Genomic DNA, 23618 nt, shown 5'->3' on the forward strand with positions numbered 1-23618 from the left:
CATTCACTTCTCCCTCCCTCAGTGGGAAGCAAGAGCGACAGCCCCCAAGTCATGGAGGGTAAATCGACCAGGTGACTGGGGCTTGGCACATCTGATGCTGCCAGCTCCCGAAAACGTGGCAATCAGAGCCCCATTCACAACGATGTCCCGGTCACACCAGGGCGGGAAGGTTCCGGGAGCCACAGAGGCATAAATAAAACAGTGAGCTGAGTAAATGCTAAATTAAGGGGAAGAAAAATAATGGTTTCTGCGAACTCATAAACGCTCATTTTCCTGGGTCACAGACCTTGGCAGGGCCAATTAATTCTGTCAACTATGATTTGAAAATACTAAAAAGCACACAGCGTGCTAACCCATCTAGACTGGGAGGGCTTGCTGGGAGCAGAGAGGGAGGAGAAACACCGGCACGCACACCGAACAGAGACGGGGACAGCCCCTGGCCAAGGACAACGACAAACCTAGATCCCCAAAAGAGAGCGCCGACCCAGCAGCCGCAGTGCCCACACAGCCTGGCTGGGCCCTAGGGACACGGACAGGGCGAGACACCAGCCTGGGAGCCGAGTTCTTCACCTGGCCACGAGAGTGCGGGTGTGGCCAACCCTCAGCAAGCAGAATGACCAACAGACAGGCCAGCAGGCAGCTAAAGCCTCCTCAACTCTAAGCAGTGTCTCAGGCTGACAAGTGCATGGGTGTGGTGGGAGGATCGGTGGTCTCTCAGCCACTGGCGCTTCCTCCACTCAGCCCCAGTGTGCTGGCTCCTGCTACTGTTCCATAGCAGAGACCACAGTGGGAGGGACAGAGGCCCAACAGCTCTGCCTGGTGCAAGGTGACCTGTCTACCTGCTTGAGGAAAAGGACTCTAGAGCCCAGGCGCCTAAATCCATCTTCCCACCACCTACCTGTCCCGTGGGCCAGTCTTGTCAAGCCATTCCCAGCACAACTGCGGCCTGCCCACGGCTCTCCTATTCCTCACTGCGGCCGGCATCATTAACAGCTTGAAAAGGCCAGGGAGCATGCAACTGGGGCCTCCTGATGGCATTCACACCGGGACGGGGGAGAGGGATGCTCCTCCATGGGGAGTCTCGGCATGACCTGCAGCTCGTGGGAACTGCACAACCTCAGGACCCTCTCCCAGCCCCCCGAGCAAGAATCCCAGTCGTGGGCAGGCTCGGCCACTCCCCACGGGTACCAGAGCAGGGCACTGACCTCAGCACTCTGCAAGAGAAAATTCCTGGGGGACCTGCTGCCCTCTTGCCTGGGAATTCACCGACACCCTGTGCACCTGCTAGCAGGAGGCTGGGCCTTCCTGTCACTTCCAGAGAAATGAAAATGCACATTCCTGGACACAGAACACTCTGCAGACAGCCATGGCTGAGTGCTGGGGATGCTGGGAGGGGAACCCCTGCCCCAGCAGTGGCACCCCATCCTCTGCAGAGTCCTGGACCCCTGAGAAAAGGGGCGTTCCCTAACCCCAGGGCTGTCCTGCCTCCTGCTGAGAGGGCTTAGCCAGAGCCCCAGCTGTGAAAGCGACAGCAGGTGCTCAGGACGGGTGACAGCACAGGAATGCATAGGCTGACCAGGAAGGCCTGGGCTCACGTCTGCTCACATGGAGCACAGGGTCTCTGCTCTCCAGGCCCACCAGTGTGGTGAGGGGCGAGGCAGAGTCGAGACACCGGCGGGCAGACGTCAAATCCCACAGCGGACCAGCTGCCCTAGGCCAGGAACCCATCAAAACAGACAATCGGGAGCACGGTGTGGGGCGTGCACTTCAGTAGGGAGGGCAGCAGGGACATCGTGGTAAGCCCATTGACGTGGGCAAAGGCACCGAGATCTAAGGCCACTGACAGAGGGAAGGGCACGGGGATGTCTGTGAAAGCATTAATGTGGTCTCAGCAGCCCCAGAACTGCCGAGCACCCGAGCCAGGCGGAGGGAAGCCTTGCGGTGAGAGGCACAGAACGGCCGCCTGCAGGCAGCCAGGGCAGGACCAGGGCCGGCTGGGGCTGAGCCTGGCATCGGGGAGGAGGCGGTCCTGCGTGTCCCCTCCCCCACTCCGACTCTCACAGGTGTCTGACATCGGAGCCTGAGCCTGCTCTTTGAGGACAGGGGCCTGGGAGGGGAAGAACCTCTTAGCGCACAACCGGACACGGCAGTGAAGGGTCAGCTGTCAAACGCACAGAGGATGCACCAGACTGCGTGGTAGCCACCATTCCATCCCCAAGCCCAGGGAGTGGGTGGGACGCGGTGCAGGGACACAGCCCTGGGGGGCCGAGAGCTGGGGTGGAGGCCTCCGCCAATGCCCACCTCTCCGGAGCAGACACACTCATGGGGGCTGCCACACACCACCGCTCCCGCTTTCCTGGCTGCCTCGTCCTCCAGGGCAGGAAATCCTACCAACAGTGAGCTGACGTCTGCATTTGTCTGGGCCACACTGTAGGGGGAAGGGGGAAAACCCAACAGTATTTCCCAATTTCCACACACTGTATCTGTCAGAATTGTTCGCTGGGAATTCAGAATGGCTTTAGCACTCTACCCCGCGACAGCTCTCTTCATCTGCGTCTGTAAGATGGCAAACTCCTTGAAGGGATTTCAGCAACAGTCTCGGTGCATAAAACAATAATTTAACAAAATTCACACTTGCTTAAAAAAAGCTTTAAAAATGTGCGAACACATCCACATCGGTCATTAACTCCTTATTGAACTTGAGGACTCGCGAGTAATTGCTGTAATAACTTTAAAGACAAGTCCAATCTTATTAACGCATTCCAAAGTCTTTACAAGTCTAAAGTATGGGGCCAGCACTGTGGCGCAGCAGGTAAAGCCACAGCCTGCAGTGCCAGCATCCCATATGGGCGCCGGTTCAAGTCCTGGCTGCTCCACTTCCGATCCAGCTCTCTGCTTTGGCCTGGGAAAGCAGAGGAAGATGGCCCCAGTGCTTGGGCCTCTGTACAAGCACGGGAGACCTGGAGGAAGCTCCTGGCTTCAGATTGGTGCAACTCCAGCCACTGCGGCCACTTGGAGAATGAACCATCAAGAGCAAGACCTCTGTTTCTACCTTTCTATAACTCTGCCTTTCAAATACGTGAATAAATCCCATGGCCCATTTGTGAAGTACTGGTCTCAGGAAGAAAACACACACAGAAATACCTTACCATGTGGATCTGCAGACATTTTTTACTTCGTCAGGTTTAGAAGACGCTTTTTGGGTTTTTCCCAGGAACTAAAGCCAAGCACACTTCTCAAGGAGTTTACTACGGTATGGCCCGTGAGCTATGGCTGTATCCACAGCTATAATGCAAAGAGGAAACCACATAGAAACTACTAGATGCAAAGACGACTCGGGATATTGGTCAGACACAAGCCTGCCTCAACCACAGCTGCTCACAGATTGGCTGGCGAGACCGCTCATGCTCCCACAAGAAATGAACCTGCTCCCTCGGCAGGTACACCATGCACTGAAATATACCTCAGTGTCATCTGAATTTCACAGTACCAGAGTGACATCATGACCAGCACTGATGTTGCCTACACAACAACTGGCTTTAAAACAGAGTGCAGCTCTACCTGATCATGCAATTAGCAGACACTGTCAAGAAGAGAGCGATAAATAAGACTGGCTTCAGGGGCCTGTGTTTAGGAGCAACAGGTTAAGCCACTGCTTGCGGCACCAGACTCCCATATAACTGTGCTGGCTTGAGTAGTGGCTGTTCCTCTTCAAATCCAGCTTCCTGCTAACGCACTTGGGGACACAGCGGATGACGGCCCCAGTGCCTAAGCCCCTGGCTGTGGCCTGGCCCAGCCTTGGCTGTGGTGGCCATCCGGAGAGTGAAGATTCTCCCTCTCCCTCTCCCTTTCTCTGTAACTTTGCCTTTCAAATAAGTAAATAAATGAATCTTGAGAGAGAAAGAGAAAGAGAAAGAGAAAGAGAAAGAGAGAGAGAGAGAGAGAGAGAGAGAGAGAGAGAGAGAGAGAGACTGGCTTCATCCATATGTGAAAACAGAAGTGTAAGAGTAAGGAGAAAAACAAAGGAACTCTGAGTTCAGAAAGCCACACCAAATGTTACCAACAGTGGCCAAAAGAAGATTCTAGGGGAAAGGAAAGAACCAGAGCTCCTTGGAGGAGGGAAGACTCAGACATGGGGAGAGAAGGCACGGGGACCCTGGTGAGTAAGGGCACCTGACTGGGGGGACGTGCATGCGCTGTCATCAGGTCAGCAAACAAATGGATTAAAACAAACATTCTGCTCCGGAGCTAAGCTTTCACTGGGCGCGTTGTGCACACGATTGCCACCTCCCTGGACCACCGATGCTTGCAGACTCCCCGAGTAGAAGTTAAAACGCTGCAAAAGCCAAAGCCGTGGCCGAAAACTACAATCGATGGGGCGGTTGTGCGTGCGTCCGAGCTTCTGCAGAGTCATCGCTCCCCTCTCCAGAAGCAGCACCACGGGTGGTCGGGGAGGGGGAGCAGTACAGCGGCCCCAGACCCAGACGCCCCAGAATGAGCTTTCTGCTTGGTGGGCAGCCTATGAGGGCGTTAACCGCTAAGATAAAAGGCCCCGGGTTAATATTAATTTACCTTCAGTTTACCTCCAGCCAAATCTCACCTTAATTGGCTTGCCATTTTTAATTGGAATGAGACATTGGGTTGATGCTGATGAGCCCCAACAGGAAGGAGAGTGATCCTGTCTGCCTGGGTGCTTTGCTGGTAAATATTTACCAAGGCATTTGTAGGATGTAAGTGATCCCTGTGCTTGGTGTGCAGACGTGAGCACACGATGCAGTCGTCCCCACGTGGGAGACTCCGCTCTCCCCGCGGCTCGGCTGCCAGACTCTGTCGAGCCAGCATTAAGTTGTGTCCTTCATGGATTTAGATGGGAGAGACGGTGCTTCTGTGCAATCATCCGCTCACCACAAAGGCCAGCCACACCAACAGCAGCAGCACAAGTGTGCCTGAAATTACTTCTGGAGCTCCCCGAAGACTGAGGAGGGCAGGTCTGGGCCTGCATACCAATTAAGCAATAACGGAAGGAGACGGTGTCTTCTGATCAAACAGTGCATTAATCGTCCCGACACCCAGCAGATCCTCACTCACTGTCTGCTACTGGTGACTTTTTGAGGTATTTTCTATTTCTCAATGCACAGGACAGGACGGGAGTGCAGAGAACAGACGAGGGGCTGCTTCAAGGAAGCCAGGAGAATAAAAATACCTTGGGGAGGTCCCTGGCAAGAATTCACATTCATCACTGCAGAGACAAAATCCCGGGGGTTGCTAACGACAGGGTGGGGGGAGGTCTCCGTTTCTTAAGGCTGAGCAAGCACAAAGCCTCTGGTGCAGGGAGCCCGTGTTCCCACGAACCCCCAGTTCGCGGCCCACCGCCTAGCCCTGGGCCAGGGCGAAGATGACGAAGGCTCTTTAGGATGCAAGACCGGGGTTCACGAGGCAATTAGCAGTAGATCCACAGCCTCCAGGGAGGTGTCGGAACCAGTTTTCCGAGTTCTGCTGGAGCGTTTACATACACCTAGCACGCCATTCATCATTCTTATCTGTTCATTAAAGCAGGGTCCCACAGGACCACTCTCTGCCAGTCCCCGCTCTGCCTTCCTTTTATCTGCATACCTGAAAAGTCATCCACTCCGTTCAAACATCTTATAATTAAAATACTTCATTAATTCACACGGGTGTGCTCCACCAATTAGTCTGCCTTCTCGGCGTTTTATTAAATACACAGGGAGGCCACTCTCTAGAGGGTCTTTGTGGAAGGCTAACCACGTGGCCAGCACTTGGTTTTAGAACACACGGTCAGCATCTGAGAGATTCTGGAGCCGTGGCTTACAGCGTAACAGATACCTCCCGTCCACACCAACTCAGGTTCCTTCCTTCTGGCCCCCAACAAAAGGGGATCACAATTTCAATTCCCACTGCGCTCTGACTGACCTAAACTGAAGGTGGAGGGGGAGAGACTAACACTGACATCGGACCAGTTTGCAATGTTGCATCAGCTGTTACGTGACTGTACCTCCACCCGGGTCTCCTCCACGCCCACGTTCAGGCCTCCGTGGGCTGCTGGATCCAGACGTCCCAGCACGGCCATGAGGGAGGTCCCGAGCAGTGCAAGACGCAGCCGAAAGCTTCCCAGTTCCATTTTGCTGTGTCTGTTGAGACAACGACAAACAGTCAGAGCAAAGCATTGTCAAATGGACAGCGAGCCAGGGCGAGTCGGGACATGCGCCCGGCACCAGGCAGGCCTGAATTTAAATTGTGGCACCAGCCCGTCCACCCTACTCTGCAGAAGCAACATCACCTCCCAGCCTTGCTTTACTCATCTCTAAAATGGGGCCAATCAGTCACACCTCACAGCGCGGGACTGAAGGAGCCAGCACCAGACAGGAAGAACACTCCAGAACGCCACCTGCCATGAAGAAACCCCCTTGACACGCTGCCCACCACAACATCCACAAGAACAAACCAGGGCGAGACAGCCGGGTCACTGCTGTGTGGTACTGCACGCGCCTGCCTCAGTTTCCTGAGAAAGCATCGAGGGCCCGGCACACAGCCAGGGCTCACGAAACGCTGATGAGGAATCCCGACTGGTCTCGGTTTGCCAGGGACAGAGCTTCACCACGGCATGGTCAGCTCCAGGATTTCAGTTTCAGAACCGATCATCTTTACAGCAGGACCTGAGCATCTAACCGCAGTGCGATTTCCACAGCCTGGAGGGGGACGGCTGAGGTCGTGGTCTGCTGTCCTGGAAAACAAGCAGCGGGGATTCAAGGCAGCCCAGGGAAGATGAGGATGAGGACATCACAGGGCAGCTGCACCACCACCTCGCTCCCACCGTGGGTTCCGCACGGTGCCAAAGGAAGGATCACTCAGATCAGCCCACTGGTCCAATTAGCTGCACTTAAAAAAAATGCCTCCATTGTGAACACACTGGCTGTAATTTCAGCATTTCTGACTGCGAAACACAGCCAGACGGAACCCCTCACGCAGCGCCACGACTGTCACTCGACAAAACGTTAGGGCGCCAGGATTTGTGCACGCACCATGCGATCTACTGCTTCACTCCACGTGGGACACACTTCACCCTGAGTCATGGCTGCCGAAATGAGAACTTGGGCTCCTTAGAGGGCAGCACCCCGCGGGACCCTGCCCAGAGCAGGGCTGCAGCAGGTGTCCAAGTAAGAGATGTCCGGGTTCTTGAGGGACTCCCAGTCTAAGCACTGCACCCCTGGCACTCCACCAGCCACCAGCCTGGAGGAGCCCTCCCCTAATCAAAGGGGTGGAGGCCATCATCCAATCCCCAGTGTGGAGCCAGGGCTGCCCAACACACTCCTGCTGCACGCCAGGCTCGCTCTGGCTGCCGTCCACACCCCAGCGAGATGCCTTTCTGCCTTCGCTCTCTATTTCTGGCTGGAGACAGAACTGTCCACAGGGAGGAGAAGTCAGACTAGAAATTACGGGCACATAACACCGGCCGATGAAAAGGCAAGGTTACAAGGGGTGACCGTGTTTTAAGAGAAGGTGTCTCGTTATTTTAAAAAGAGTCCAGAGGCTCCTGCTCCGACATTTGTTTCTTCAATGGATCATCTTTAACACCTGTTAGTGGAAGCTGAGCTGCTGGGCAGAGGCCAGTGGCCAGTGAATAGGACGTGAAGACCGCAGCCTCACCCCCAGCAGCACCTGCTGTGCCCTAGGGGGAAGGGCGAGTGGGGCCCAGGAGTGCAGCTTCAGCTACTGCCACCCAAGAGGCCGGCAGTGCTCACAGCTGCCACCCAGCACCACTCTCCTACTCCAGCCCTGTAGCTGGGGGTGTGTGAATTCTTACAGGGATGAGGAGGAGGAAGGGGGAAAAAAATCAAGCAGAGTATCAAAACGTCTCTCCCATATTGCAACTGGTTTTCTAAAAATAAATAGGTGACACCCTACTCTCCATAAATTATCTTCTTCTGAAGACAAAGCCACGTTCCAGAGCCCACAGAAGGCAGCTACTAGGTTTTAGCAGTTTAAAAAAAAAGATTTATTTGAAAGGCAGAGTTACAGAGAAAGAGGGAGAAACAGAAAGATCTTCCACCTGCTGGTTCATTCCCCATCTAGCCACAACGGCCAGGGCTGCACAAGGTCAAAGCCAGGAGCCTCTTCTGTGTCTCCAATGCTTTCGCAGGTGCATCAGCAGGGAGCTGGACTGGAAGTGGAGCAGCCAAAACATGAACTGGCATCCACATGGGATGCCAGCACTGCAGGTGGCCACTGGACCTGCTGCACCACAACACCAGCCCAGGTTTTCACAGTCAGAGGAGCTAGAGGTGGGGAGGAGGCAGCTAGCCTAGCGGTTTAGATGCCCATCAGGACTCCTGCATCCCCTGTCAGGGCCGGGGTTTGACTCCCGGCCCCAGCTCCTGCTAATACAGAGCCTGGCAGGCAGTATGGTGCACCAGGAACTGAGCTCCTATCACCCATGTGGGAGACCTGGATTGAGTTCCTGGCTCCCACCTTCAGCAGGTGAATTAGCTCACTGGGGAGTGAACCAATGGGTAGAAGCACTCTCCGCCTCTCTCCCTCTCTGTCCCTCTGCCTCTCAAATTAGAAACAAAACAGCCATGGCCATTGAAGCTAGAGCCAGAAAGATACTGCTTCCTACCCCTTTTCATTTTTCCTGCGTATCCAGTACCAAACATTGCTCAAGGCAAAAACACTAACAGTGAAGTCTGTTCCTCTTGTTTTTCAAGCCTCCTCACCCAAATAAACTAAAAACAGCCAGACAACCAAAATCCATTCCAAGCAACGTACAGATGCCAACTCCTGGAGTTAGGAAATAGACAAGATACAAAACTGTGCATTCCATTTTCAATCTGCCTACTAATGGAAGACCAGTTACATATGGTGTTCTGTTATTAACGGCAAAACACCCAAATAAAATCCATTCTTTATGTCCTTCTACTGTTAGAGTGATTGACAACTCTTGACATCTCTAGCAGTATCCTAAAAATTGACATCTCAAGTTTTATGACAGCATGGTTCATAATAAAAGAATTAATACTGGGTGTAAATCAATTTTGATGATCTGTCTAATAACCAAGTAGAGACTAGCAGGTTCGCACTTCCACAGTGATTGCTAGGTGTCAAGCTACTATTCTAAATGCTTTACAGGCATTATCTCCTAATCCTCGTGCTTCTACTCCTTGCAGAGGGCAATGACTACTCCTAGTCAGATGGCAGAGGCAACAGAGTCATAGAGAGGTTAAGCACCTGTCAAAGGCACGTGGCAAATGAATGGCAGAGCTGCGATTCCCAGCGAGGCAGGAGACCCCCGGGTCTACACACTTAATCCGCATCTTGCGTTTCTTCTCAACACTTAGCAGCGTTTCATTTTGCTAAACAGTTATTTGTCATAGAATGGGGGGCCCCTGGGGACCAGAGTCTCTCCTTTTCTCTGAAAACCTCCAGGACCTGCCCTTCTTCACTGGTGACCCCAACCAACCAAGGCCAAGACACAGAGCAGGGGGTATGAGTCGAGCTGCTCATGCTCTGAAACGGCAGCCCAGGGTGGGGCCCAGGCAACTGTGCAGCAACAGACACCTGGGGGAGCGAGTCCATTAACACACCCAGACGTCTCAAGTTCAAATTGCTTTTGGATGGAGGGGAGGAGAGGGCTCTTCCACCACCAAGCTGGGGAGAGGGGCTGCCGTCAGGGAAAGCGCAAACCGCTTCCACCCTAGAGCTCCCTTTGAGATCAGTTTAGGTTTAGAAGCATCATACAACTCTCACTAAATCCTAAGCCGTCACAGATCCACCCAGGACCACCTTTTCCTCCCAAGGACTCCAGGTGCAACCTTTGATGTTCACAACCGATCATCTTAAAGAGTGGGGGCTTTGCCTGCTGCCTCTGTGGTTCCCACCTGAGTCAGCAGGATCAGGTGCAGCTCAGGTGCAGAAATTCATTTACGGTTTGAGGCCACGGCAACAGCCAGACCCGGACTAAAATCCTAGCCTCCTGCCGTAGGCAAGGTTTGGTTTCTTACATGGCTGCGAACGTGCACACACCGTGTCAGTCGACATTGTCTATTGAGCACTATGGCTTTTGTCAGCGCTGGTGGAGCCCCCAGCAGATTGCCCACCCTCTTCATGAAACCCACAAGATTTTCGGGTGTTACAAAATCAGCTGACATCTGTACTTTTTATTTATACTTAAAATCATAGACTACAAATTAGTGTGATGTAGCATTCTACACACGGCCTTGTTTTTCAAAGAAAGTTGGAAATGTGTGATGTAGGAATGCAAATTGCTCAGGAGCTAAAGGTGTTAATATTCCAAAATCTGCACCACGCAGAGCACGCACACCAGCTTGCCTACCGAGCACGGTCAGAGGCAAGGAGTTTAACACAAACCTCTGTTTGTTGTTCCAGGCCTGTGGGCAGGAGTAGAAATTCTAGCCTGGAGAGCTTTGGGGACAATGTTGCCCCTGTTTTCTCTCTGGGTCTCTCGGAGAGCACAGCAACTTCGCCACAACAGCTAGTAAACCACATGGAGATGGCTCCTCTTACGGAGAACAGGACCAGAAGTTCAAAGACTCTTTGGAAGAACTGAGCAAACCAGGAGCCTCGAAGGGGACAGCAGTAAGATGAGCGACCCTGAGGTGGCTGCATTTCCACCCTTCTTTTCAAGAAAAGTCTCAGCCCTAGTGGATTGCTGCAGGTGTGCTGCCCCGTGCACGGCAGGCCCTGCACAGAGCCCTCCTCCACGTGGCTGCCCAAGGTTAAGAGGGAAGCAGCCAATCAGCCCCAACCTGGACCCTGAGGCTGTCAGCCAGGTAACTCCTTCACAAAGCCTCAGACCCTGCTCTTGATTTGGGAATGCTCTAGGAACAAAGAAAAGGGTTCAAATTTCCCAAGCCAGTTCCAAAAACACAAACCCAGGGAAGTTAAGCGTGGAAGCATTTCAGTCTAATCTTGGGAGAAACCGCAAGGAAGTTCGATGTCAATTTCTATTAGTGATCTACTCTGTATTTCTGTTTAATAAGTGAGAGTTATTCTAGTGCCATGTTCACACGCCCACGTGTGACTTCCCTAACCCTTGCCGTGCCACCTTGAGGTTATAGCTCTTAAGCACCGGGTTCTGTGTCAGCAGGCATCTCCTGCCTTGTGCCACGCGTGAAGGAACACAATGAAACAAGTGCTCTTGAAACAAGATGCCATTTCATCAAAGCAGGAACATCCGCCCACCCGCACACAAGCAAGACAAGAAGGCGGGTTTTGCTAGAATACCCAAAAACACAAGTTAGGAATTAAGGGAGTTTTTTTTTTTTTTATCTTGACTGTTCAACGAGTTGTTTTTTTTTTATCTTGACTGTTCAACACCAGTCTCTGAAATTGTGTTAAATCAAACAAAAAAATCACATGAGGTCCCTTAAAAAAAATCAGAACTCCTGCAGCTCTCAGTGGAATCCTGAACGGATGGAAGGTGGGCAGGAGGCAGGAGACCCGACCCCCCCACACACTGGCTCCAGTTCTCCCTGCAGCCCTACGGAAGATAAGAGAAAGAGCCTTTCAAGAACCCACAAACTGAAGGGGGACCACAGAATTCTAAAAGGAAAGGCGCTGGGGTAGCTTCCACCTTAATACAGACACCCAAGCAGTCTGGTTTCTTCCGTGACCTGCAGCCCAGTCCCAAGGCTTGGGAGACAGTGAGGTCTTTATTCCCAGGTGGGAGAAAGAAAGCCCACCTGCCCCCAGCTGTGGCGGGAGTGGTCAGGGACAAGCGAACACAACACTTGCAGGCAGACAGGAAGCAGACCCGGCCTGCCCGCCATCACCCCCCGCGTGGGGCCCTGGGGCCGGTGTCATGGAAACCACACTGCCACTCCCCTGACCAGGGCTTCCCCGGGAACCCCTCCTCACCCCCAGCCCCACCAGGCCCTGGGCTTGCCCTGGGGAAACTGGTCCACCGCGGGACGGAGAAGATGCCATCAAAGACCACCTCTTACTTCCTCTAAACCAGCCTTAAACAGCTCGGAACCTTGGAGCCAAGTCGCGCCCGCCACCTCACCCCCGCACCCCGCACCGATCGTGCCGTGGGCCGTGACCTCGCCACTTCCCGCTAAAATCCTGGCCCGCAGACCGCCAGCGGACGCGTGCACGCCGGGCCCTGGGGCGCTCTGGCCAGCAGCCGGCAGGCGCGGGCGCTGTTCTCCCGCCGCGAGAAAGCTCGGCGGAAGCGACACCTAGAGGGGAGCGCGGGGCCCGCAGCACGGGGCTGGCGCCGGGAGCGAAGTGGGCTGCACAGCGCCCGGGACCGCTCAGCGCGGCGGCTGGGCTCCGGGAACGTGCGGGAGGCGACGCGCTGCGCGGGACGCTCGCCCGGACTAGCACCTGCCAGCCACCGTCCGCTTCCCGCGGGCCTCGGCTCCCTCGACACTGGGAGCTCCGAAGTCCTCAGGTGGCAGGGCCCGGGGAACCTGCGAGGGGCACTGTCGCGTCAGCGGGTCAGCTTGTCCCTAAACTGCAGGCGACACGCGCCCGCGGCGGAGTGCCCTGCCCGCGATGTCCGGGTACCCCCAAAACTTGGAACGGCTATCTTCCTTCTGCGGGCGCACAGCGGGGCGGAGACCACCCACAGCCCAAGCTCTCTTTGGACCGAGCCTCAGCCCGACCGTCCCCGGAGCACAGAGCTCCGCCGAGACTCCCCGGGGGGTGACCCTGGCCAGCAGAAAGAGGGCCGCGGGCTGCCTGGGTCCGCCTTGCGCCCGGATTCTCTCCCCTCCAGCCTCCTCCGCGGCCAGCCTCCCTAGCCAGGGCCCGGCGAGGCGCAGCGCGCCCTTCGGGCTGCAGCAAGGAGACGCAAGTTTCCCCGCAAAGCCGGGGACAGCAGGTGCCCAGGACGCCCGCCTCGCGCCCCAACCCGCAGCCAAGGGCATGGGTCCGAGCCCGGGTGCCTTCGTTCCCCTGGCTCCGCTGACGCCGCTAGGGATAAGGAGCCCAAGAGAGGATCCTGTGGGGTCTCCGAGGCGGGCACGAGCCGCGGGCTCGGCCCGAGCGGTTCTGCGTGGCACCCCGCGCGCCTGCGGGATCACTCCGGTCCCCGCCGCAGACCTCAGCCACGAACCACGGCGCCTCAGCCTCTACCTCGAGTCCGAGCCCCGGCCGGGGGAGTCGTGCCGAGCCCCGGCCCTGTGGTCCCGCGCCTGGCAAACTTGGCACTCCCGCCACGGGTAGTGAGGGCGGGCAAGCGAGCGCCCGCGCCGGGCCCTGCAGCGAGACGCGGAGCTGCGGGCAGCGGGACCCCGGCGGAGCGCCGCGGGACGCGCTGGCGGCGGCGGCGGCTCGGCTCCCTCCCCGCGCCCGCTCCCGAGCTGCGCCCGCTCACCTGAGGCGGCCCGGGCCGCTGAGAAGACCAGGTGGCCGGACTCAAGCGTGCGGGAGGAAGCGCCCCGCGGAGACGGCGGCAACCCGGCCCCGCGTCCTTCGGTCTGTCCGGCGGGCTGTCGGCGTGTCCCAGGCGCGCGGGAAGCTGCCGAGGCTCCGGCTGCCTGCGCCGCCGCTGCCCGCTGCTGTGCCACCGCCGCCGCCGCTGCCCTATTTCAGCCGCCGGGACCGGAGCCCGTGACGTCACCCTCCCGGCCCCGCCTGCCCAATCGCCGCCACCTGTGCGCGCCGCCCGCCCGCCTGCGGGTCAGATCCGTGCGGCGCCCGCGGCAGGTACGCGGAGCGGCCGGGCGCGCACGCGGGGCTCCAGGACTCTGGGCGCGCTGGGGCCACCTCCGGCCGGCCTCGGGGAGAGGATCAGGGCCGTTTTCGACCCTGGACTCGCGTGAGCTCCGCTGCAGCACCCGCGTCTCCCCTCCCGCGACCCCCCCCCTTCCTCTCTGCCTCCCCCTCCAGGCTCCTTCCCAGGCCGGCCCCCAAGGCTGTGCTCTCCAGGTGCGCAATTCCTCTCAATCCGGGGCCAGGGCCCGGGCTATGGCCTGAGCTATCTCCGGAGGCACTGGGGCACAGTCCCCTCAGTAGAGAGCCAACAGCCTGAGAAAGAGCAAAGTTTTAGTTCTCAATCAGCGCTCCCCTAGCCACAGAATCTGAGCAGATCCTGCGATAGAGGACAGCTGCCAGGCGGCATTTGCCTGGCCTGACAGAGCTGGGGCCAAGGTCCCCTCTGTTCGGTAACATAGGGCATGCCTGCGCTGGCTGCCGCCCACAATCTCATCCCCGGACTGAGTGCTGGAAACACCTCCAGGACAGCTCTGGCTCTCTGGGTGCTGGTGCTGCAGCCTTGGCGTGGCCTCACACCCAGAAGGCAGGCCCTGGCCAGGCCAGCGGGCAGGAACTGACGGCCCGCCTGCTGCTCTGTGGGTCCCAGGTGACCTCCCTGCTGCGGGGGGCCACTCCAGACCTTTGTGAGCTCCCCTGGCCTGGAGGAGGCGACAGCAGAGATTTCCGAGGATGAGATTAGGAAAACAGCAGGAAGACAACGCAGACGGGCACGGAGGGTCAGCAGGTCTCCTTCGGCTTGGCTGCTTGCCGGGATCCGGCTGTGCATCCCTCAGAGCTCTGCCACACGCGCCAGTTTCCCTGTCTGTCCACGAGGGCTGACGTCCCAAGTGCAAACCACGACTTGTGCTCGGAAGGGCAGAGGCCAGCCCATCCTCAGAGTGCCTGCCGCGTGCTCTCCCAGATGTGGCCGCCCAGGACTGCGCCTCGCAGGCTGCAGCAGGCCGGATCCTCTGCAGCTGCGCTGGGGAAGCAGGCGCTTTCCCTCCCAGGAAACAGAGAAGAGAGGCTGGGCAGGGAAGTTGGGGGTGTGCTGGGCCTCCCCCTGGAATGTTACTGCATGCCTGTAGTCAAGTGGAGCCCCCTACCCACCGCTGGGGGCTGGGTTCAGCTCTGCTCCCAGAGGCATTTGGAACAGCAGATTTCTGTTCTCAGCTCAGCACAAAGTCCCTGAGTCAACCTACTGGCCTTATTCCATGGCAAAAGCAAGGCTCTGGTGTGTGGGCTTAATTGGTTTTTTTGATAACTCAAGGTCATATGTAAGTCGGGGTCTGTGTGCTGACCAGGATCAGAAAGAGGTGTGTTTAAGGCAGAGAACAGGCACCAGACTTCGTCAAGCTTCCCAACGAGGGCGAATGTGATTGCTGCTAACCAGATGCATGGAGCACCCCTTAGAGATGAGGCTGACATCTGGAGTGAGCTACTGAATTAAAAGTCACGTTGGAATAAAAAGGTGACGTGTGAATGACGAAGTGAAACAAGCCTCCAGAACATGGCATCAGGAGACCGTGACACCTGCTGGAGCCGCTCAGCCCCATTGCCTTCCCAGGCAACTGTTGGCTTCATAGTGCAGCCCCGCTGAAGAGCAGGCTGGGTTTCACAGGGGGAACTTCAGGATCTTCCTGAAACTTGTTTCAGGACTTGCCAGCATGCTGGTTCTTAGGATTCTTAGAAAAACATTTTCAAATTTCACACAATGCAGTGCATTTGGAATGAGGGTGCTGAAAGGGATGCTAGGTTCAGATCGCTGCCCCCAGCCTCACTCTAAATTGTTGGTGCCTGGATCAGCCAGACAGACTCAGAGAAACACACAACAGGAGCTTGTGAACATACTTTTACAAGACGAGCAAGTCTCAACTTCCCACTTTTCCAGATTTAAACCTCTCTTTCTATTTCTATTCATCAAAAACACAACCATGTGATGAAAAATGTCATTTCTGATTGTAGTTGCACACATCCGGGTACCAGAAATAGCCCAGGGCTACGGGGCCAGAAGCCAACCAGGCACATCCTCCAGATTCCACCCACAGTGTCCCCATCACTGGTTGGGGCTCAGGTTTTTCCAGGGAGACCCTCACTGGCCTCGTCAGACCGTGCCCGGGAATACAAAGACTCTTCAAAAGATCACAGAAAAAGCAAACAACTCGCATGGACCTGAATTTTTTGCACCCAAATAATCAACTGTTATTTCCATTTTTCAACGAATTTTTGAATTCCCTTCATATCAGACGAGAAAGTCATGTGGGAAGACAAGAAAAGGCAGGAAAAGCTTCCTTGCCGGATATAACCTAACATTGTGCTCTCTGTCCCCAGAATGTCTGTGTAGGTCTTCAAAGAAAACCGTGCAGTGCACCGAAGATGCTGCCTTGGCTTAGGGGAGTCCTGGCTGGACAGCGTAAGGGCTGGACCCATCGCTGGTCTCTACACCTGGTGAGCCCAGTGAGCTGGAATCAGTCCCGTCCTTCTGGCTCTTGTTTCTGCCTCTCAGGTGTGCCCCTCGGTCTAATACTAATGCCAGCTTTTTCAATGATTACTGATGGACCCAAGACGTTAAGGGAATCCTAGAATGACTGTACATATGGTTTACACAAAACATTAGATCGTGAATCTCATAAGCGAAGCTTAACACTGTAAAACCACACTCAGAAATAATTGTTTTCCACTTGGATTTATGGAGAAAAGCAGTGAGCCTGCAGGTAAGTAAAGTATTCATTCAAGAGGTAAGTGTGAGTGCGGAGCATTTTCAAGGTAGTGAGAAAGAGGTTTGGAGCAGGAATTGGAATGCGGAAGTCAGGACAAATGAGCAGATCCAGGGATGGATCCAGTCGTGGATGGTGGCAGGGAGGGAGATGAACATACACCCTCACCTTGGCATTGTCCCGGAGACCACAGTCCCAGCAGCCTCCAGGGGCTACCTCCATAGCAGGCAGAAAGAAAGCCCAGCTGAGCCAAGATTTCCACACCCACAGTGCAGCATTTGGGGATGCTAAGGATCTGCTTCCAGGTCACAGAGAATCACATATTCTTGAGCAGAAAGGATAGGAGCCCACAGTAGGGCAGCCAAAGGAGGGCTGCCTCCTCGGTACACAGACCATCATGACAAAGCACTCCGTGTCATGTACGTAGCATGGCGATCTTGAAGAGGGATCACCCAGAGAGGTGAGCTCTTTGTGCAGGGAGCTTGCTTTCTTGGGAAATGAGGGTACTTCAAAATGTGCATGGAGAAAAGGCATCCAGAGACAAGTCTATTTTGATGCAAAACCACTGTGAAATCCACACATAGTTCCTTCAGAGCATGGATTTGCCACGCACTTTTCTGAAGACCCCTGGCCTGTGTTCCATTCACACAAATATACAAAATCATGGTGGACCTTCTTGAGTGCTACAAAGACAGCCATGCAAGACGCGGACGAGCAGCCGGTACTAGACTCAGCTCACGGAACTCCCCAGGCCTGTGCCCCCACCCCTGCCTGGGGCCTTGACCACCTGCCCTGCTTCCTGGCCAGAGCAGCCCTATCAACTGTTCCAGGCTGTTGAGCAGTCTCAGAGCCAAGCCCCCTTGGATGCTGTTGCCACTAACACAGACCAAGAAGGAATCCCCATGACACCAGCTGACACCTGTGTGCCCTGCCTCCTGGGCATGTGTGGGGGAGTTCACGCCCCAAGAGCCAGTGGGACTTGGGCCAGTGGGAGATGGGGTGCAGGAGGCTGCCAGCTGACCAAGTCCTGGATGCTCTGACCTGGGGCGCAGTGCCCCTGCCCCGTGTCCTCTCTGCATCTCCTTGGAGACCCAACACGCAGCTATGCTTGCGACAGGACTGCAGCCTGCTCTGCCAGTGTGCTTGTCCCTCCCTGCCCCGACTTCCCTGGCCTGCACTCCTGCTCCACAAAGTACAAGCCAGAACATGCGCGCTTTCCCCTGTCCTCTGTCTTCTAGAGAATCCAGGCTGCGAGACACCTGGAGATCAGAGGGGTGGCTGGTTTCAAGACAGCAGATGACAGAGGTCTCTCTGAGGCAGATGTAGTGGGAAGAGTGTTCGGGCACAAAGAACATGGTGGAGGAACTGGCTGGGTGTGAACCGGGCCAATGGGGCTACATGGAAGAGCAGGCAGATGGTTGCAGAAGGTAGAAGGGTGAGCAAGCCTCAGGTCCCGCTGGGCCCTGGAGGCTGCTCTAAGTGTGGACTTGAGATCTGATTTTACGTGTAACGGGAGCCCCCGGGGTCCAAACAGGAGAATAACATGATCTGCTGTATGTTTTCAACAGATCACTCTGGCTGCTTCGTGGAAATCAGGCCAAGTAGAAGGGAGAGGGCCCAGCGGCAAGAGTGAGAGCAGGCAGAGGGCGGGGAAGACCAGCCGTTCAGCTGTTCAGAGGCCCCAAGTCACGTCTGAGCGATTATCATCATCCCTGCCATCAAACCAGCGCCTGATGTGTGCTGATTGCCACCCACGTGTGGGGCACCAGTCCTAGCACTCGCTGGGTCCTGACTCATGCCGTCCTCACGGCTCTGTAAGATCCCATCTTATGAATTAAGCTGAAGAAGTTATATGGCTTATCTAAGGCAAATTGGCTGGCAAACGGCAAAGCTACGATTCCACTCAGCGCCCGACCTCGTAATCACCATGCGATTTGGTACCCGTTACCCAGGGTGCACGTGGGCCAGGCAGCCAGTGCCTACCTCTGCATGCATGTCCTGCAGACAGGTGCCTGGGGATCTGACATTCTGAACCTATCTGTGTGTTCACTTCATCGTCCTCACCGGAACTCCTGCCGTATCAGATCAAAACCACACGTGCAGTCCTGAAGACCACGCAGACAGATCGCCCTCCTCTTCTCTGCCTACCGAATGTCAATTCCTTTCAGGCGTCTAAGCTCCAAAATGGACTCAGCCATCATGGAGCCCCAAGCCAAGAAGTGAGCAGGAGAGCCAGTTCTGGCCAAGGAGAGGGGAGAGGCCAGCAGAGGAGATGAAGAGAGGCTCAGGGAGAAGGGGAAGTCATCTCTGCCCTCTTGGTTCTGTCAGTAATCACAGGGAACCACGAGACCCACGGCCACCTATGTGTGGCCCTCAGAGCGGCCGAGCTGTTCCACAGGGGTAGGACGGACAGGCAAGGGGAAGAACCAGGCCCTGAGGAGCTGCCGAAATGACCAACTCAGCAGCTCCTGTAGCTGGAGATCTCAATTTCCCTTCCTACATAAGTCAGCTGCCTTAGGGCTTTCCTTTACTGAAAGTGGAAAACACACCCAACAAGCAAGAAGCCAACATGTCAATAAAAGCCTGCCGCATTGTTAAGACTGGCTGCAGACAGAGCACAGGAGGCGGGCACGAGGAACACTGACATCATCTCGGCTTCTTCTGCCAAGATCTCCACGCTAGTCCAAGAGTAAGGTCTCCACTGCCACAGGCGCTCAGACGGACGGCAGTCTCCCGTGAGGGAGCACAAGCAGTCCACGGCCACTCCGCCCCGGACGCGCCCCATCTCGGCTGGTCTCGGGAGCTGTGCAGGTCGGGCCTGGTCGCTCCTTGGATGGCAGCCTGTGAAGTTAGCCAGCACCCTCCATTCCTTACTGCTCTGGAGACAAAAGACCGCGGCACATCGCAAGTGACAAGAACAGGACGCTTTGAGGCTGACAGATGCGTGCACACACGTCCACATTGCCAGCCATATGTGACTTGCAAATGCCTTTCACTACAACCCTCCTCAAAACAGTTTAAAATAGTTTTGCCATTTTGGTGTAGCGTGTGACGAGGAGTGATTTGCAATTTTAAGCAAATTATTTCAGAGAACCATGTTAAATATTGTCTTTCTAAAGTTTGCTTTGATGCCATCATTAACAATATTTCTAATATACAGCCGATACTGACAAGCTTCATTTTGAGTCCTTTGACAACACATACATAATAGTTAATTTTTATTGTGTCATATGAAAGCAAGCCTAATTTCCTGAAAGACATACTTAAAATGATAAGTGATATCTAGTTTGGGAACTGAATATATACTAAAAAGTATCTGAACGTTAACTCCTTGAGACAGGATCAAGTATGGCAAAACTGTCTCCCAGAAAATGATGTGTGGAATTCTGGAATTTTATGCTTAAAAACACTGCTGTTTCATTTTTACATATCAATGTTTTCCTTAAACATTACAGGACGGAGATTTCAGGCCACTATTGGCAAGGCCTCTGCAAATAACAGAGGTGTGGCTGGAGCCTTTATTCTCGACAAATGGAAAGCCAAACTGGATATAATTATCGCCCTATTTTCTCTTTTTAACACTGTTTTTGAAGTACGAAAGACATCTTGATGTTCTATAGAAGGATTTTATCAGATGAATGCAATTTGCAGATTGGGGAAGGTAATTTTGAAGCAGAATTATAGACTTACCATTTTTTGCTCCTAATTATCTTGTATTTCATCACTGGGTTCCTTATGTTTCTAGTCTTTAAACACAGTCTATTACGGGCACAAACCAAACATATATGGCTGAGAAGACAAACAATTAAAAACTTCAACAGCCTCAGGCATCCCCTAAGTCACTGCTGTTCAGCCAAGAGATGAAGCGGGGACAGGAGCCAGGCGTGTCCTCGGCTGACCTCCCCCAAGCACCGCACACTCTGTCATTCACCAACAGTCTCTCGGTCTTCGATGACAAGAGGAAACAAGTCTAATAACATCACCTACTGATTTTCTGATTAAGCGCTTTATTTGAAATAATTACAGATTCATAAGCAATTATAAGACATAAAGCCAAAGGGCCCTGTGTGCCCTTCTCCCAGCCTCCTCCAGTGGTGACGTCCCACGCATGGCACAGTGTCACAGCCAGGCCACTGAGCCTGTCCAGACACAGAACTCTCCCTCCTGGGCCCTTCCATGGCCACACTCACCTCTTCCCTAAACCCTAGCAACTGCTGATCTTGTCTTATTTCTAGAATTCCTCGTCATTTCCAGAATGTCCTATAACAGGAGCCATGCAATGTGTAACCTTTCGAGAATGGACTTTTTTGCACACAGTACGGTCACCCAGAGCTAGCTCCCAGGGGTTTTACGCATCAGGGTTTGCTCTCTTGTAGGACTGAGTAGTATTCCGCAGGATGGAAAGACCACATTTGGTTAACCACCCAGGCTGTTTTCATTTTTCTGGCTACTATGAATAACGTTACTGTAAACATGTGCGCACAGGTTTTCGTATGAACAGGAGTTTTTGTTTCTCTGGGATAAATGCCCACGGGTGCAGCTGCAGGCTTGCAGAAGATTGTTTCTACCACACGTTTGACGTTCCCACCAGCAATGTCCGGCTGCTTCCATTTCTCTGCATATTGCCCAATTTTGTGCTGCCATTTTTTAAAATGTCAATTTTTATTTATTTGAAGGGTAGAGAAACAGACACAAAGAGAGAGAGATAGAGAGAGAGATCTTCCACCCACTGGTTCACTCTCCAAATGCCAACAACCCCCAGACCTGGGCTAGACCAAAGCCAGGAACCAGGAGCTCCATTCACATCTCCTACAGAGGAACCCAAGCACCTGGGCTAGCATCTGTTGCCTCCCAGGTGCACTGACAGGAAGGTGGATCAGAAACCTAGAGTAGCCAGGACTTGAACCCAGCACCATGATATGGGATGTGGGCATCGAAGTGGCGGCTTAACCCACTGCACTACAGCACTCACCCCATGTCACTGTTTTTCATTTCAGCCTTTCTGATAAGTATGCGGTGATGTCTGGCTGTGGCTTTAGCATGCATCTCCCTAACAGCTGAGATGTTCAGCATGGTTTCCTCTGGAATTTGTCATCTGTGCATCTTCTTTGGTGAAACAGGTTTCCTTCTCTTTTAGCCGCTTTCTAATTGGGTTATGGAGCTTTTTTATTTAACTGTTTAGTATTTTCAAAGATTCACTTATTTATGTGAAGGGCAAAGTGAGAAAGAGATCTTCTATCCATTCCTTCATTGCCCAAATATCTCCAAATGCCAGAGCTGGTCCAACCCGAAGCCAGGGGCTTGGAACTCCATCCTGAAGTCAGGAGCCCACATGGGTGGCAGGGGCCCAAGGACTTGGACCATCTGCTGCTGCCTTCCCAGGCACATTCACAGGGAGATGGATCAGAGGCAGAGTGGCCAAAATCAAATCTATGCTCCGATATGGGATGTTGGCATTCCAAGTAGCAGCCTAACCCACTGCCCTCCTCCACATAAAATTTACAATGATCTTGTCTGCACCTACAAAAATACTCTGCTTTGATTTTAGTAACAGTTATGTTAAACCTGTATATCAGTTTGGGGAGAATGGACATTATGTTGAGCAAATCTCTGCATTTATTTTGGTTTTTGTTTCTATGACCAGCTGTTTGTCAGTTTTTTTTTTATTTATTCCTCACGTTACATCATTCTTATTATATTTTGCTGAATTCTCTGACAATAATTTGTTAAGAATTTTTACTCAGGAAGAACATCTGGTTTGGGTATCAGGGTAATACCAGCTTTGTGCAGTGAACAGGACATGGTCCCTGTTCCCTTTTCTGGAAGAGACTGTGGAGAATTGGTATTAATTCCTTAAAGATTTGATACATTTCTCCAGAGAAATCAATTGAGATACATATTTCCTTTTGATGACATTCTTAATTATTAATTCAATGTCCTTAATAGTTGCAGGACTATTTAAATTATGTATGTACTACTGGGGGAGCTGATCGTATCTGTGCAGAGCTGTCGTTACTATTACCTTGTTCTCCACCTGATGTCTGCAGGGTCTGTAGTGATAACTCATTACACACCTGACATGGACAACTTGTGACTTCAGCCTTCTTTGTCATTCTTGCTAGAGGTTTATCAGTTTCATTGATCTTTTTCCAAGAACCATCTCCTTGTCTTTTAATTTTCTCCATTTTAATTTAAAGTCATGAACTTTTCTTCATGATTTCCTTCCTTCTTGCTTTGCATATTTTGCTGTTCTTCTTGTAGGCTAATGATTTGTGAGCTTAGATAATGTAAGACTTTTTCTCTTTTCTAAGGTATGTGGTAGAGCTATAAATTCCCCTCTAAGCCCTGATTCAATTACACCCCACAGATTTTAATATGCTTTCTTTTCATTTTTACTCAGCTTAACATGCTTTTTAAATTTCTTGTGACCCTCCTTCTTTGACCTAAATATTATTCAGAAGTCTGTTGTTTTATTTCCAAGTGCTTGGATATTTTCCTCTTATCTTTGCTATGGACTTCTAGTTTGATTCCAGTGTGGTTGAGGGACACACATTGAATGATTTAAATTCTTTCTAAGTCACTGGGGTTTTTCTTACGGTCCAGACAGCGACCTGCTTTGGTGTTGGCTCTGTGCACCCTGTGTACGAGCTGTTCCCGGGTGAGGTGTTCTCTGTGGGTTGAGGGGGCTGCTTCTTCCTGCCACTGCCGATGTCTCTCTAGTTGTTCCATCCACTGTTAAGAGAGGCATACCGAAACCTCCAACTGGAATGGCCCGCTTCTTCCTCCAGTTCTCTCAGTCTCAGCTTATGTATTTTGCAGTTCTGTTGTGTAGTGCATACATAACTGAGATTACTAGACTTCTTTGTGGGCTGACACATTTATCATTATATAAGACTCTCTCTGGCAATTCCTTTGCTCTGAAGTCTACGTTATCCTGCTTCTCAAATATCTACTCTGGATTCTTTTCAATAATGTTTTCATATTTTCACATCAACCTACCTATATTGTTGTATTTGAAGTTCATTTCTGATACAAGTATATTGTAGGGTCTTGTTTTAAAATTTATTCTGAAAATCTGTCTTTTAATTAGTTTATTTAGACTATTTACATTTAATTGACATGTTAATGGTTACACTGACTTTTTTAGCTTTCTATTTGTTATCT

General features: G+C 53.1%; 1 protein-coding gene across 3 annotated transcripts in view; it reads right to left on the reverse strand.

Annotated features, from left to right (window-relative positions):
* Positions 1 to 23618, reverse strand: part of FSTL4 (follistatin like 4) — a 385653-nt gene that overhangs the window by 348888 nt on the left and 13147 nt on the right. For 2 of the 3 annotated variants that reach the window (XM_051844203.2, XM_051844201.2), the window contains exons 1-2: positions 13358 to 13799; positions 6014 to 6149 (exon numbers count right to left, since the gene is read on the reverse strand). In XM_051844203.2, coding sequence (XP_051700163.2) covers positions 6014 to 6139 — 126 coding nt within the window. In that variant the 5' untranslated portion in view covers positions 6140 to 6149; positions 13358 to 13799. Of the gene's footprint in view, positions 1 to 6013; positions 6150 to 13357; positions 13800 to 23618 lie in introns of those variants that run through there. The other variant, XM_051844202.2, reaches the window with a different exon arrangement.

This window comes from Oryctolagus cuniculus, chromosome 6, assembly GCF_964237555.1.
Source record: "Oryctolagus cuniculus chromosome 6, mOryCun1.1, whole genome shotgun sequence".
Lineage (NCBI taxonomy): Eukaryota > Metazoa > Chordata > Mammalia > Lagomorpha > Leporidae > Oryctolagus > Oryctolagus cuniculus.